This window comes from Zosterops lateralis (assembly GCF_965231275.1).
Source record: "Zosterops lateralis genome assembly, chromosome: 18".
NCBI classification, from domain to species: Eukaryota; Metazoa; Chordata; class Aves; order Passeriformes; family Zosteropidae; genus Zosterops; species Zosterops lateralis.
This window is the reverse complement of record NC_139778.1, coordinates 3,849,482-3,865,407: the sequence shown is the minus strand read 5'-3', so window position 1 is coordinate 3,865,407 and position 15,926 is coordinate 3,849,482. Positions and strand designations below refer to the sequence as shown.

The window sequence follows — 15,926 nt, the reverse complement described above, 5'->3', positions numbered from 1 at the left end:
TGGGAGTGGGGTGTGGGGCCCTACAGCCCTGCCTTGCCTTCAGCTCCTGTTTTTGTGAGGAGTAGGGACACTTCCCTGCAGGAAGCTGGGAGGAGGGTCATCTGGAGCAGAGGCTGTTTACTTTCCTTTCCTGGCTCTGGACAGGACACACTATTTATAAGTTTTTTCTCTTTTTTTTTTTTTTTTTTTTTTTTTTTTGAGAGCTGTTGTGCTTCCTGAGGTGCTTCTCTCTTCTCATGCAAGGAGGAGAGGGGCAGTGCTGAGGAGGAAACTCCAGCCTTGCCTGGTCCCTCTGAGGGTCACCATTGCTGAAGGTGACATTCCCAAGGATCGTGTTCATGGCAGGAGGGCTCTGATCAGGGGTGGAAACACAAACCCTTGTGGTCACAGTCCTCCTCCTTTCTCGTGCCTGGGATGTCTGAGCTTTTCCAGACCACACTGAATTCAGGGCAGTGGCCAAATGTGCCAGCAGGACAAGCTGGGTACCAAAATCCCTGTGCAACCATGAGATGGACACCCCATCCTGCAGAGCCCTGGGTGAGAAAGCTTCTGGATTGTCCCCAGGCAAATCAGTGACCCTGCTGGGGAAGGAATGCACTGGGACCTGGGGCTCCTCATGATTTTGCTGTCAGAACCTGTGCTGAGCCATTTGTGCCCCTCTTTGGGGTGCAGGTTCCTTGCCCAGCCTCTCAGTCCCCTCCTTCCTGCCTGTTGGCACCACAGCACAAGGGAGGAGTTATCTGGAGGGCCTGCTTGTCCTGAGGCTGTAATCGTGGTTCTGCAGCTCTGCCTTGGGCTTTATGAACCCCTTTGTGTCTGGGCTTTGACCTTTTTCTCTTTTCTGCAACAGAAAAGGGCCCAGAAGGAATTGGAAAAAAGCCATTTTTGGGTGCTGTAATTCAGTCCAGCCCTTTGATAAGGCCAGGGGCTGGCTGTGCTCCAGAAAGACCACACGAGGGGCATTGGGCAGGTTTACCCTGGGCTTGGGGCACTTTGTGGGGTTTAAAGTCAAAAGAAAGGGCCGTGTGGGTCAGCACTGCAGTGGGGTTACCTACCATTTCTTTGGGAAGTGGCAGCAGGGCTCCAAGGGGCAGAGATGATGGATGTGGCTCATGTGAAGAACGCTTGGAGGTCAGCAGGGCTGTTTGTATCCAAAGCTCATTAGCAGGTCAGAAAGAAATCCCCAAACCACTTGGTGCTGAGGGATCTCCAGGGCCGTGTTCATTAAGGAAAGATCCTCGTCAGCATTTCCTTTGCTGCCGGGTTCCTTGAGAGCATTTACCCTGTTCCTCAAGATACGTCTCCCGGGGGTTATAGGGCTTGTGAGAGGGAAGAGGTGGAGACTGAGCTGGCTGGAGGAGTGACAGGCAGGTTTGAAGAGCCAGATGTGGACAGAACTGTGTTTCTATCCCTCAGGGAGCTGCCAGGGCTGTGCCCTGTGCTGCTCTTGCCCACCCAGCTCTGCTCAAGGCCAGGCAAGGGCTCCCCGTCGGGTCGTCCCTTCCGCTTGCTTTGTTTCCAGCAAAATGCAAACTGGGCTTGGCTGGTGCATTGTTTTAAACATGGGAGTGTTGGGAAAAAAAAACAAAACAAAACAAAAAACGAGCTAAAATGTTGGTTTCTGGGTAAAGTGTGTGATGGAGAAGGGAAACTAGGAAATCTGTACTGGAGGGTCAGAGCTCCAGCTAAAGGTTGGAGACCTGAGAGTTGGAACACATTGAAACAGTTTTCCAGTGTGGGGCTTTTTTTGGATTAATTATTCTGGGGATGCCAGGAGCTGTGACTTGGACACAGAGCTGCAGTGCATGGGCTGTGCCAAGGGCAGACTGCAGGGCAGGGACTGCTGCAGGGACCATCCCACCCCTGTGAGCAGGCGATGGCCTGGCTGGGAGGGCTCCACGGAAGTCAGAAAACAGATAAATCTGAGCAAAAGCTCAGATTCTTTATTTTCTTTATTGCCTCCCTCCCTCCCTTCTTCTACCAATGTCTGAATATTTCTGAGATGCAAGACAGACCATTTTTTCACCAGGTGCCCTTTGCGGGACCCATCCTGGGTTTAAGGGTGGAGTTGAGTGTTGTGCTTTGGCGCTTTCCTCTCTCCACGGGCACAGAGCAGCCGTGGTGCCATTCCCATCAGGCTGACCTTGGGGTTGGATCTCTGCTTTCCTCCCTGCCCACACCAGCTGCGACCCCACCCTTGGGAGCCCATCCCAGACTCCTGTTGCTTCCCAGCAGTTCCCATGCTGGGGTCTGTATCACAACAGGTGTGTGTCCATCCAGGCCTGTCTGTCCCTGAGCACAGAGGGGCTTTTGCCACGTCACTAATACAGAACATCCTGGGGAGGCTCCTGCTCCCAGGCTCCTCAGTGCCCATCCAGGATAGTTTTGTACCACATTTCACTTAAAGCCTTAGAACAAGCTCCCAAGATTAAGTGATAGCATGAGGGTGTAGTTTGAATAGTGTGTAGTTTGAATAGGATTGTGTGATTTCTCACAAGGTGAAAAACTTAGATTTAAGATTTTAGTATACAGTAATACATGTGAGTCAAGATAGAGGACTTTGGGCATTGTCTAAGTCGTTCTTCACCTTCTTCCTTCTTCTTCATAGATTGAAGTAGTTTTCTGTAATTAGGTTAAAAAATCTGTATTACAGGCCCTAAGTAGTCATTATTGAGTCAAAAGTATAAATAATACAGATGTCATCCCGTTATTAAAGGATTATTGCTTAAATAACCTTAGAAAGAGTCAGAGGTGTCCATTTTACCTCATTTCTCTAACTTGCTAGATTAAGCTCGTGGCTCATGGGTCTGTAAATAGCTAAGAAACAATAAACATCCAAGTCCAAATACAACTCGTGTATCAATCCCAACCTTAGCAGAGAAAAAAAAAAAGGCAAAACCATCACACTTGTCCAGCAAACGGATGTGTCTGAGGGAGGGAGGGTCCCCATGTCCCCAAGCCCTGCCCTGTGGGCTCAGAGCAGCCCTGGATGTTCCTGCATGGTGGCTCCTCTCCAGCTCCACCCCAGGGCTGGGAGGACCTCCCAAGATGAGGCAAAGCTGTGCTCCAGGCTCTCCCTGGGATCCTGATGTCCTGTGGGATCTCAAACCCAGGTTTTTAAAGGCTAAATCTCACTGCTGCTGTTCTGTTGGTGTAAAGGATGGGTGGACTCATTGCTGGTGCTTGTGGTGGCCATCAGCAGTGTGGCTGTCACCACACCAGCTCAGCCTTGCCTCGGGGAGGCTCCTTTAGGATCCCAAGGCTGTGCCTTATCCTGCCCTGACCCTGTGCTTGCCTGGGGGTTCTGGGGGGATCAGAGGGTGTTGGAACTCTGGAGGCTGAAAATTTCAGGCTTTCTGTTCTAGAAGACACTGACCCTCAAGCAGGCACTGCATTTGACCTGAGGCTGCGGAACAGACTCCTGAGATTGAGTGATGGCACTGGGCTTGTGGGTGTGTAGTTTGAATGGAATTGTGTGATCTCACAGGGTGAAAAACTTAGATTTAAGATTCTAGTATATAGTAATATATGGAGCAAGATGGAGGATTTAGGGTGTTGTCTAAGTCCTTCTTCTTCACCTTCTTCCTTCTTCCTGGGTTTGGGTAGTTTTCTGTAATTGGTTGATGGAGTCTGCATTGCAGACTTCAAGTAATTAGTTATTGGGTTTAAAGTAAAAAAAAATAATTTAGGTGGCATTTCACAATTGGACAGACTGTCCTTGAAAAGACCTTGTAGAGATAGAGAGGTGCTCCATTTTACCTCAATTTTCTAACTTGCTAGTTAGAGCTCACGACCTGTGAGGCTGTAACATAGATAAGAAATAATAAACACCGAGTCCAAACACAAAATTGTGACTCCAGTGTATTAATCCCAGCTTTCACATGAAGGAGAAAAGAAGATAATAAAAACAACAAGAGGGTATTTACAGCCTGTGGCTTTTCCATGGGATCCAGGAGTGGTTCCCTTTCTGTGGAGTTCAGCCTTTTGTTTCTACCTGACTGGGTCCTGTAAGGAGCAGGGATCAGTTGTCTCTTTCCTTGTATTGGGGTCTCAAGTCTGTGTGCTCAAAACACTTCAGTCTTTGGTTCGTGTGGTCTCTAGGTTTGTTTTTGGGGATATGAGCTTCTGTGGCTGCCACCTTTGGTTTTCTTGCTGTGTTTATATGGATTTGGTGCTCTCCTGGGATTGATTTCCTGTTTCCAGCTTGAATTTTGCTGGCTGTGCTCAGAGGAAAGCCTGTGTTTGTCTGTGCATCCTTTGGATGTGAGAGGGAAAGTGAGGTGTTGGAAGATGGATCTCTGTCTTCCCCCAAGTCCAGTGCCCTGCTCTGCCATACCATGGTGGGCCCTTCTGCTCCCCTCAGAGTGTGAGATGGAGGGCAGTGTGGGGATGATTTCTGCTCTGGGGCTGAATTTCCTGGCCCTGATTTGTTTTATTACTGGGTTTTTAACTTGTCTGAAGAGGCAGGGCCTTTAATCCCCAGCTGCTTAAGTGGATTATGAGTCCTGGGATGAAGGAGCAGAAATGGAGTTATGGGCCTTGTGCAGAGTCTGTAAGGATCTCTGGAGACACTCAGGTGGATGGTAACTAAATCCTGAACTACTTTTCATGTTTTTCAGCTCTGAAAAGATCCTTTGAGGTCGAGGAGGTAGATCAGTCTTCAAATTCCTCCACCCCACAGAGACGGGCCCCAAACACCCTCCTCAGGTCCACCGTGTCCAGCTCCACGCAGAAGTTTCAGGAACTCGGCGCCAGGAACTCGGAGCCATCCACCCGCCATGCGGAGCCCACAGTGCAAAGATCCCCCAAACCCCCTCTGAGGAGGGTGGAGCTCTCTGGACCCAAACTGCCCGAGCCGGTGTCCAGAAGAACAGAAATCTCCATCGACATCTCATCCAAGCAGGTGGAGAACTCCACCTCGGCCTTGTCGCGGTTCGGCCTCAAACGAGCGGATGTGGGGCACAAACCCCCCGAGCCGGCAGCCAGGAGGACTGAGATCACCCTGGGCAAACCTCAGGAGCTGCGCAGGGCCGAGGCCCCTCCGGCCTCCAAGATCCCCGAGCTGCCCCAGCGCCGGGCCGAGCCCACCACTGCCACCACCATCACCACCACCGCCACCGCCATCGCCACCGCGCCCGACACGGCCCCGCGCCGCCTGGACATCCAGGGGGCCAGAGCTGCTGAGGGCCCGGCCACGAGGCCAGCAGAGAGCTCAGAGCCTGCCCTGCCTGCCCAGCACCACCAGGCAGAGCCAAAGCCACAGCCCGTGCCCGTGGAGAGCCTGCCCAAGAGAGAAGAAGGTGAGTGCGGCGCGGGGTGAGGCTCGGGGTGGGCACTGCCTCAGGGAAGGCTGACCTGGAACAGAGACTGGACAGAGCTAAGAGAATACAGCAGATATTCTCTTATTAAAGAGAATTAAAAGACCTTATATCTATCTATCTATCTATCTATCTATCTATCTATCTATAAATATATTTTATATATATATATATATATATATATATATATATATATATATATAAAGGCCTTTAAGGTACACCTTGGGCAGGACAAGAGCCAGGCCAGGGCTACATCCAAGAAAATAAAGTAGATATTCTCTTATTAAAGAGAATTAAAAGGCTATATATATATATATATTATATATATATATATTAAAAAGCCTTTAAGGTACACCTTGGGCAGGACAAGATCCTGGCCAAGGGTACTCCCAAGATGGACCCGAAATGGTCAAAAAATGGCTGAGCGGTTACCAGGTCTCACACTTTGATAAGTTTTGGTCCATTTGCATATGGGGGTTTAATTGTCCAATTCCAGCTCCTGGTTGTGAGGTCCCATCCTGATTGTTCCTCCCTTCAGTTCAGCCCACCCTTGTTTGTGCTTTTGGGCCTGAAATTTGTCCTTGGTGTGCAGCAGGAAAAGGATTTGTTTTGTCTCACTACTCGGTGAAGAGAGCTTACCAGGACTTAATATGAAGCTCAGAACTGCACCCCTAGGCAGCATAGAGTCTGAAAAACATGAAAGCTGAAACTTCAGGCATCAAGGTGTGACACAGGAGATGCTGAGTGCTGTGTGCTGCTCTTTCAGCTCCTGTGGTGACGCCTCTCAAGGCTGCTCTGGGATCTGTGCTCAGATGTGTCCACAGGCAGAGCTGTTAGCTTTGGGTTTATCCTGCCTGAAAGAGCTGTCGGGTTCAATAAGAAATTCTGTCAAGTCTAGAAGGAAAAAAAAGGAAATGCCAAAAGCCCTGGGTGCTCAGAAATGACAGTTCTGCCAGCTCAGGCCCTGTGTGCAGACCCACAGAACCCTGGAAAGGCTCTGAGGTGAGAGATGCTGGCTCTAGAAGTGTTGTTGGGATATCGTTGTTTGGTGTTGTTGTTGTTGATGGTTGTGGGGCAGGAACCGCCTCTTCATTAGCAGAAGTCAGGGTTTTTTTGACCTTGGAGACAAAGTCTAATAACAACATGGACCAGAGCCACTATTAAACTGGAGACCTGGCTTGTATCAGCTCTATCTTGTTTTCAATTAATTCCATATTAAAGCTAGCTTCTCTCCCTTGCCAGCTTTCATTTATTCTCCATAATGTTTTGGAGATTTTCCTTTCAGACCTGTTAATTACTTTTCCATTCTCCATTGCCCAGGAGCTCTCTCCTGTGAGAGATCCAGTGGTCGGGTGGAGGGCACCCCCTCCCTCCCCCCCTCCCCACCCTGTGCCTCTCCCTGGGGACTGTGGGATGGGGTGGGGCGGCTGAGCCAGGACCTGGGAGGTCCATGCCTGGCCCTGGAGCTGGGCCAGGGGTTCCATCCACCTCCTGGGTGCAGCCCTGTGGTCACACTGACATGCAGAGAGGCCAGGCTGTGGTATGTGCTGGTGTAAAACCAAGCCAGGAGTCAGCAGGGGAGTTGATATCAAACCTGCAGGACTCAGGAGGGTTTTTCTTACTGTGCGTGATGTAGGTGTGACTTTTCTGAGCTGGGCTTTTTTACAGCTTGGGGCACCTCCAGCTGGGCACAGCTGAGTTCTGAGCCCCAGCCCAAGGATGGGGTTGTGTGAGCCCCCCTCTCTGTCCCCAGATGCTGTGTGTGGTGCCCAGGAGGCCCATCCTGCCCCCTGGGTGGGTGCTCAGCCTTGTCCTGCTGGGTCTGGGCTGCTCTGAGTGTCCCAAGCTCTGAACTCCACGGATGCCTGGGCACTTTAAGAGCAGAAGGCTGGCTGAGCTGCTGAATTCTCCAGCTGCCCGGGGCAGGGAGAGAGAGGGACAGCTGCTGGGATGAGTGTCACCCCTGAGCCCAGCTGTCTGCAGTCTGCCTTGCAGCACGAGCCAGCCTGGGGCTGGTACAAAAGGAGCTTTCAGTCCAAATGTCTCCAAGAATTGCCACAGAGTGGTTTGGCTTGGAAGGGACCCTAAAGATCATCTGGATCCAGCCCCACTGGCACGAGGAGCCAGAAGACAAACCTGGAGGGGTGGAGAGGGCCCTGTCTCCTTTTCCCTGTGTGTCAGCACAAGGGCACAGCCCAGGGTCACTGCCAGAGCACAGGTCCCCTTCCTGATCATCTCCTCCTCTATTGCCATCACTTGAGGTTGTTCTCACACAGGACCCCGTTTTGGGGTGCTCCTCCCCTTGCTCCACAACACCCACCCTATGGTGATGCATGGCCTCCCTCCTTGCTGCTGGTGCAAGAACACAGAGAGGTTTGAGGGGGCTGCACAGGGGCCCTCAGGATGTCCCACGGATGGGTGCAGGCACGTTGCCAATGCTCACCAGCTCCACTGCACCTTTGGCCCCACCACGACCCCCCAGGTGAAGAGGTTGGGGGAGCTCTGATGTCTCTGATGCCTCTCTGATGTTTGCAGCAGAGACAACGTGTGGCAGCTCCTGCTCCAGGGTTTGGGTCAGCAGGAGGTGCTCCTGGGGCACTGCACACTCCTGGATCCCGTTGCTGGTGGCTCTACAGCACCAACAGCTGAGCAGGGGATGCAGGCAGCTGCCTCCAGCTGCCCTCACTCCTGTGCTGGGACTTGCCTTCCCCAGCTGTTGGGCTCAGCTGCCTTGCCCTGCTGCTGGAGGTATGCAGGAGAACGTGTTGTGCAGGAAGAGGCCGGTCAGAGGAGAATAACAGTCACAGGGAGCTTGGCAGTTCAGAGCAAACCACAGAGGAAAGGAGTAATTTCAGTGCTGAACTCCATTAGGGCAGCGTGGCTGGCTGAGCCTGCTCCAGAGCTGGCCTTCCCAAGGTGGGAGAGGAGCAGGAGGTGTTTGGTGAGGCAAGAAATATTCCTTCCCATCCATGTTCTCCCTCTCTGAGTCTGTGTGCTCTCCTGCACTCCCTGGGGAGTGTTTGCTTTGATTGTGCTGGTATAACATTGAATTGGGCCAGCAGTGACAGGGAGATGGGACAGAGGCACCCATCCCTATGGGATGTGCCACTGCAAAGGTGGACTCTGTGTCCCCAAAATCTCCTATGGAGATTTTGTGTGGCTGGTGCTCCCCAGCTGGGACAGGGAAATGTCATGGGATGACCAGGGGATGTGGATTGCTGTAGCTGGAGTCTGCCAGAGTCATGTGAGCTGGGCTGTGCAGTGGGTGCAAGCAAGGGGAGGACATGCAGAGGGCAGAAAGAGGCACAAGCAATTAAAAATAGCCATAAAAACAAGGTGAAGGGAAGGGCTGTTTCTGAACCCACAGCCTTGGGCACTGTGGGAGGCTGTCCTTGCTGTGCAGGACACACAAATTCACATTTCCAAATGTGAATATCCAAATGTGAGCGCCCTTGGGTGAGGGTGACCTCTCCCAGGCTCCTGCTGTGGGCAGCAGTTCACTCCCAGTCCCAGGGCACTGGGCTGGGATGGAGCTGGCAGAGGAGGATGTTCCTGCCCTGTGCTGGTGGGGCAGGTCTGAGCAGAGCTGTGGTGCCAGTGTGGCAGGAGCTGGTTCATCCCTGTGAGGAGAGGAACAGGGAATCACTGTGGGAGCAGCAGGGCTTCATCCAGAGACTTCCAGTTGCTCTTTGCAATGGAGAGATCTCGTGGGATCCTCAGGAGCTGGGTGAGGGACAGGTGAATCCTCAGAAAACATCAAATCTGTCATGGGTGATCCTGCCACAGCATCCCCTTCTGCTGCGCTTCTGCCATTGTGCTTGTGTTGTTGGACACCTTGGCCTTCTCTTGTTCCTTGCAATGTGTGGTGGTCAGGCTTGGAGAGGAGGGAAGGCATTGCTGGCCCCAGAAAAGTTAATGGTTTCCATTCCATTCTGGTTTAATAGTCTGTTCCCACTTCCCACAGTCTAAAGCTGTTTGTATTGATGGCTCAGTGCTGGTGAAGGCTCAATTCTGGGGTCTCAGGTGATGGATGAACTGGAAGCACTCCCAGATGAGAAGTGAAAGCTGCTTTGGTCTGATGCTCCTGTTTGTCTCCTCACAAGCTGCTGTGGTTGCTCAGGCCTGGGGACAACACTCAGCCAGCAAGGCAGGCTCTGTCCCACCTCTGCTCCCGCTCCTGCCCCTGGGCCTTCATGGCAAGGATGCTCTGGAGCTTGTTTAGATAAACCAAGGCAGATTTAATGAATAATGGGAATGTCCACCTAAAACAGGGATGTGACTTCCTCTGTGTCCCAATGTGGATCTATGCAAAATAATCTGAACCACCTCTGAACTTTCAGCTCTGTTGGAGTCTTTGTCCCATGGCCACTTTGGGACAGCCACACAGGGTACCAAGTGCCTCTTAAAATTCAGCAGGGCCCCCTCATCTACTTTGCTGCACAACAAGCAGGGCAACATCAGGAGAGCAAAGCAATTCACCTGTTTTCCCTCTTTGTTTCCAGCTAGAATACTTATGGAAGGCCTTTTCTTTAGAACTCCCATAGAGTTGGGTTAAAATTTTAAAAAATATTAAAAAATAGAAAGAAGGAAACTTTGAGATCCACTGAAATCCTTGTGAAAAGCAAGGACCTGTTGCTGTGTGCTGGGAAGTTGTGGTGGGGGCTGCAGCCCACGAGTTTCAAGCCCAGGGATGGAGAAGTGAAGCCTTTTGGGGTGTCTTTTCTTCTGTCCTGGGCTGCTAAGGTAACACCAGGTGTGGGGTGCAGGGGTTATAGGGGTTTAGACAACTGTTAACACAGTGAGGCTTCCTGGGATGGAGAGCCCAGGGCTGAGTGGAGATGCAGTGAGTCACCATTTCCAGCTCTTTAACTGTACAAAGAGATGAAAGCTGTAAGGGAAATGTTTCCTCCAAAACCAGCTGACAGATCCAGGCTAGATTATGGGCTGTCTTTTTTTTGTTCTTGTTATTATTTTTAACAGGAAAATTCCTACAGCCCAGGATTCCAAATGGAGGGGGCTGAGTGGGAAATGCTGAGTCTCAGTTTGTGAACTTTGGCAGGTGCCAAAAATGAGATAATTTGGAAAAATCTAGACCTGCAGGCCCAGTGACTTGGAAGGAAGAGCAGGAGAATGTGTGGGGGAGAGGAATGTGTCCCATCACAGGGACACTGCCTGATCCAGGACACCGCGTGCAGGGGAGGGCACTGCCTGCTCCCCATCCCTGGTGTGCCCTGTCCCTGGCTGGGCTGGGAGCAGCCACTGCCCCTCAGTGTGTTTTGGGGTGTATTTTGAAGTGCATTTTGGGATGTGTTTTGGGGTGTTTTTTGGGGTGTGTTTTGGGGTGTTTTTTGGGATAAGTTTTTGGGGTGTGTTATGGGGCATGTTTTGGGGTGTGACATGGGAACTGAGGATGTCAGGAGGAGGCTGGGTGATGTGGCTGTGGTGGTGCTGGTGCTGCAGGTCTCTGTCCCCCAGGAGTGCTGTCCCCAGACTCGTTATGCTGTGTCCATCTCCAGTCACACTGGCACACACGTGTCCCTTCCGTGCGTGGGCACAGCCTGTGTGGATGCTGTCCCATGTGGAAGCTCCAGCTGGGCAGGACACACTGCAGGAAACGAGGCTGTCCATGCAGCCAGGCAGACCCAGGAGGGTTTGTTTGCCTTGCTGGCAGTCCCTGAGGGCCCATAGGAGAAGCAGTGACCTCCCCAGTGGAGCTCCATTATGCAAAGGGATAGTTTCCCATAGGAAACACCACAGCTCCCACTTCCTTTCCCTGCCACACATCTGAGACCAGGAGAGGGCGAAGCTGGGGATGTTGTATCCAACATCAGAAGGATGGGAGACAGAGTCCAGAGGGGGCCACAGAAATGCTCCAAGGGCTGGAGCCCCTCTGCTCTGGCCAGGCTGGGAGAGCTGGAGGTGCTCACCTGGAGAAGGGAAGGCCCCAGGGAAACCTTAGTGCCTCTTCCAGGGCCTAAAGGGGCTCCAGGAGAGCTGGAGAGGGAGTGGGGACAAGGGATGGAGGGACAGGACACAGGGAAATGGCTTGTTAAGATAAATCAAGGCAGATTTAATGAATAATGAGAATATTCGCCTAAAACAGGGATGTGACTTCCTCTGTGTCCCAATGTGGATCTATGCAAAACAATCTGAACCACCTCTGAGCTTTCAGCTCTCTTGGAGTCTTTATCCCATGGCCACTTTGGGACAGCCACTCAGGGTGCCAGGTGCCTCTTAAAACTCAGCAGGGTCCCCCCATCAACCCAGAGGGCAGGGTCAGATGGGATATTGGGATTAAATTCTTCCCTGTAAGGATGGGGAGGCCCTGGCACAGGGTGCCCAGAGCTGCTGTGGCTGCCCCTGGATCCCTGGCAGTGTCCAAGGCCAGGCTGGACACTGGGGTTTGGAGCAGCCTGGGACAGTGGAAGGTGTCCCTGCCCATGGCAGGGGTGGGGCTGGGTGGTCTCTAAGGTCCCTTCCTACCCAAACCAGTCTGTGACTCCATGCTGAGCTGCAGGGTGACCCTGGCCCTGGCCTTAGTGACCTGGCAGGCCTCTTCCAGGGCTGGGCTGTGTCTGTGGGTGAGGCTGTGCATCCATGTCGCCTCCTGACCCCTGTGGGAGGGATCCAGGTGTGAACGTGTGTCTGTAGAGCTCAGAGCCCTCTGTTCAGGCAGAAGGTGACAGACTGCAGGGTCACCTGGCTGTGGCTCGTGGGGTCTGTGCTCCAGCTGGGATGCAAGCTCTGAGCACCCTCAGGAACCCCTGAGTCGCCTCTGTGATGAAAACTTGCTCCCCTCTTGATGCAAACTCCCCTTGTGATGGAGACAGGGCAGCCCCTGGGCAGAGGTGCCTTTGCTGGCTGAGAAAGGGGTGAGTGTTCCCGCCTGCCGTGGGATTTGTGTTCATCCAAGTGGTGCTGAAAGGCAAAGGGAGACACAGCCCTGGCTGAGGGGGGCATGTAGGAACCAGACCCAAGAGTTTCTCTGTTTATGCCGTGCTATTTGCATGTCTGGAGCCCATGGCAGTCGTGCTGGGGAACATGCTCCCCACCCATCAGCTCCTTTGGATCCTCCAGCTTTCTCACATTTAGGTTAATCATCCTACAGGCTGATAAGGCAAATAAAATCCGTTATCTTGACCAAGATAAAAAGAAGAGTTTGCTTTGATCTCCTGCAGCGAGGCCAGGCTGCTGGTTTTGTGACTTCTCTGCTGTCTGCCGGGGGAGGGAGGCGATGGCAATGGTGATGAACCTTCTGTAATTAAGGATTCCTTCTCTTTTAAGCTATTTCTAGACTGCTGTCCCTGCCTGAGATGTTTCTGTTGGCCAGTGGTTGAAGGGACACCATAGGCTGGGTGCAGTGCCAACTCCATAAACTCTGGCAGAGGACTGAGTTGAGATTATAGAGAAATAACTTTGTTTGCAGAAGATCAAACGTTGTTGTGAACAGAAAAGATAAGTTGACAGCAAGCCAGTTGTGTTCTTTACACTCCTCCAGCAAACAAACAGACCCACAGACACTTCTGCATTGTCCAAAATGCTGTGGTGGAGCTGAAGTGAATGTGGCTATAAATGGAAGAAGCAGCTGGTCTTGGATTGCAGCCTGTGCTCAGACTTCATTGGGCCCAGTTTTTCTTACATCTGTTAGAGGTTTTAAAGGAGGGATGTGGGGAGATGAGCTGCTTTCCTTTGGGTTGGATAAATCTGGGTCACTCATTTCATTGATCTTCTGAACTGGTCTCTGCACAGAAGTTTCCGGGGTTTCTGTAGGGTGACATGCATCAATACTTCACCCTCTTGAATCATTTTGGTTTATCTTGGCATGAAGGTGGCACCAGACACCCCGGGAGACAAAGCTGGACCCAAGGGTCTGGTCCAAGATATTTCACAAACAACAAAACTTTGCGGATGTCGATGAATTTATGAAAAGCAAATAGTTTTAACAAACCATCCAAGGTTGCTGTGCCAGCCCAGGAGTGACAGTGTGGGCATTTGGGGTTGGTGGACTTGTATCACCTGCAGTTTGTTCTGTGTGGAAGCTGTAGGCTGGTTTTGGCAAGGCCAAGGCCATTTGTCCATCCATGAAGGAAGGCTGAAATGAAGCATTTCCCAGCACCTGGAAGTTCAGAGTTTGATGATCCTCTAGCAAATGCTAACATAACCTTGATTTAAGTTTAACTTTTCAACCCTTGAGAGGATGTCCAGGGTTTGTCTGAGTCTGGTGGTCTTACCAGGTGTTCCAGTATATTCCCAGAGTCAGAGATGGAGGTGAAAAGGGATTTGCAGCAGCACAGAACTGGGTAGGGCATTAATCCCTTCACAGCCCCCGAGCCAGCCTGGTTGCCTTGGGCCAGGTTGTTCATTGCTGTGACTGATCATTTACTGAAGTGTGTGTCAAGCTTTTCCATAGTACTTTAACTTTTTATGGTGGCTCTGCTTTCCCCCCTTTTCTCCTCTCCTGCTGCACATGGAGTGGGACAGACATTCCTTCCCTCTCCCAAAGAAAAGCTCAGCTTGTGGAGATCTCAGAGTGAGAAGATTAGATGGGAACCCAAGAGATGTGGTGCCTAGGAGGAGAGGGCAGTGATCAAAGTTAATGATATTTAAGGTCATGAAAGGAGCTTTCTCAGCCACAGCTGTGTGGTAACTCACAAGTCTTGAGTTGTAGGGCATTGCTTTCAACTCCAGCTCAAAATGCACCTGGGGCATGTTTCATGTGGGCTGGGTAGATCTGGAGGGACATCACAGGAACTGCCCTACCCAGCTGGGGCTGGAGCCCCTGCCTGTGTTTGCTTCCCCTGTGTGTTATGACTCTGGATGGGGAATTTTGTGCACTCTGCTTGGCATTTACTCTGATCTGGGAGCTTGTGCTGTTCTCTGATGAGCAGCTGCTGTGCTCTGAACCCTCCTCTGAAGCTCTGGCACGTGGAGTTACAGGATGAGTCCCTGGTTTCTGTTTCTGAAGCTACAAACATGCAGGCTCATGCTCCATCTCATGTGAGATGCACTCAGGGCACTCACTGGCAACTCCCCCTCATCTGCAGTGGAAATCAATTCATGGACCAAGAGCCAGGAGAACACTGAGGAGATGGCACAAGTCTGTATGGCAGGAGAGCCTGGTCAGGACCCTGCCTTTGCTGTCCACTGCTTCCTTGTCTTGGAGGAATCCCTCTACCCACTCCAGCTTCTGCTTTTCTAACAGGGAGCTGGTGAACGTGACAAGATGTCTGAGGTTCCCTCCCTGCATTGGGTTCTTTCTTCTTCCAGCTTCAGCTGGTGATCAGGAATTAGCTGGTCCTGCTTCCAGAGGTGCTGCGGGATTGTGCAGGGTGGGAGAAGCCTCTGCCCAGGTCACTGGAGTGGCTCTGCAAAGGGAGGTCCTGAGCTGTCCAGGAGGAAAGGATGTATCAGGTGTTTTCTGTATCAAAACCTTGCCAGTCCACCTTGCTTGCTCCTGAATTTGAAAAACCTGTGGTTTGAAGAGGAAATAGGGACTTGGAAGGCAGACTCTGGATGTGTGGGGAGCAGATGTGGGATGGATTGTGCCTCTTGGTTGCTGAGTGTTGGAGGCACTGAGGGAGGAGCAGGGGCATTTGGACACTCTTTGCCTCAGGTCCTCTTCCCCTGCTTCCATCTGCTGCAGGCTGGATGGAGAATGGAGATTACCTTGGAATTGTCCAGATCTGTCTTGGGGGAAAAAAAAAGGAGTAGATCTGAGCAGCTTTTCTGATAAAACATAATTGTTTAGACAAACTCTGGCTGAACTTGCTTCCTCCTGCATCCCAGCGTGCAGATAAACGGGGTGGAAGTGGGAGGCCAAGTTCACTGCTGGGGCCCCCACTGGGGTCACACCGCCCCCAAGACCCCCTGTCCACCCCTTTTGGTGGCCTTGGAGAAGATGAGAGGATGCAGTTGAGTGCTGAGGGTGATGGCCTGGCTTTGGGTGGTTCAGTGGCCCGAGATGTGATGGGAACCTTGATCAGGCAGCACATCAGGGGTGTGGGTGGTCCTGGGGGGTGAATCCATCACAGTCCAGCTGCAGAAGCTGGACCTCGTCTCTGTGTTGCTCTGTGGGATGCAGGAGGTGGATTTGCTCCAGCCCTGTTCTCTCCAGGCCTGGCAGTGCTGGGTGTAGGGTGTCAGGGCAACTCTGTGCCCCTGAGGGATTCCTGTGTGACCTGGCAGTGATGGGCACTCAGGATTTGGGTGGGATGTGGCTGCTGCAGAGGTGTTGCTGTGCCCTTTGTGGCTCCTGCCGAGGTCTCCAGGAACTGCTTTGTGGAGTCAGATGAAATCTGAGATCCTGCCACAACACTGATGTTCCTCCCACCATTCCTCAGGGAAACAGTCCTCCTTGCCCTACTTTGTGTAGTAAATAAAAGTTTATTTACAGCCCAGGAGTGCACGCCCTGAGGTTGGGAGGTGAAGGGTTCCTGCAGGGCCCTGGAACAGCTCTGGGGTTTCCTTTCTGCTTCGTGGCTTCAGTTTCTGGACAGAAAAGTCTTGGGAAGGAGCAGCCCTGGGAGTAGGAGCCCAGGGGAAGCAGAGCCCTTTGCGTGGGCCTTGGGGCACAGCTCTGTGTCCCCGTTCACGGCCCCCTGTCCCTGC

General features: G+C 52.0%; 1 protein-coding gene across 3 annotated transcripts in view; it reads left to right on the top strand.

The window, feature by feature from the left end:
• The window catches only part of SEPTIN9 (septin 9), a 145,222-nt gene that overhangs the window by 81,667 nt on the left and 47,629 nt on the right, over positions 1–15,926 (top strand). For all 3 annotated transcript variants that reach the window (XM_083874512.1, XM_083874511.1, XM_083874513.1), the window contains one exon: positions 4,620–5,300. In XM_083874512.1, the coding sequence (XP_083730638.1) occupies positions 4,620–5,300 (681 nt within the window). The remainder of the gene's footprint in view (positions 1–4,619; positions 5,301–15,926) is intronic.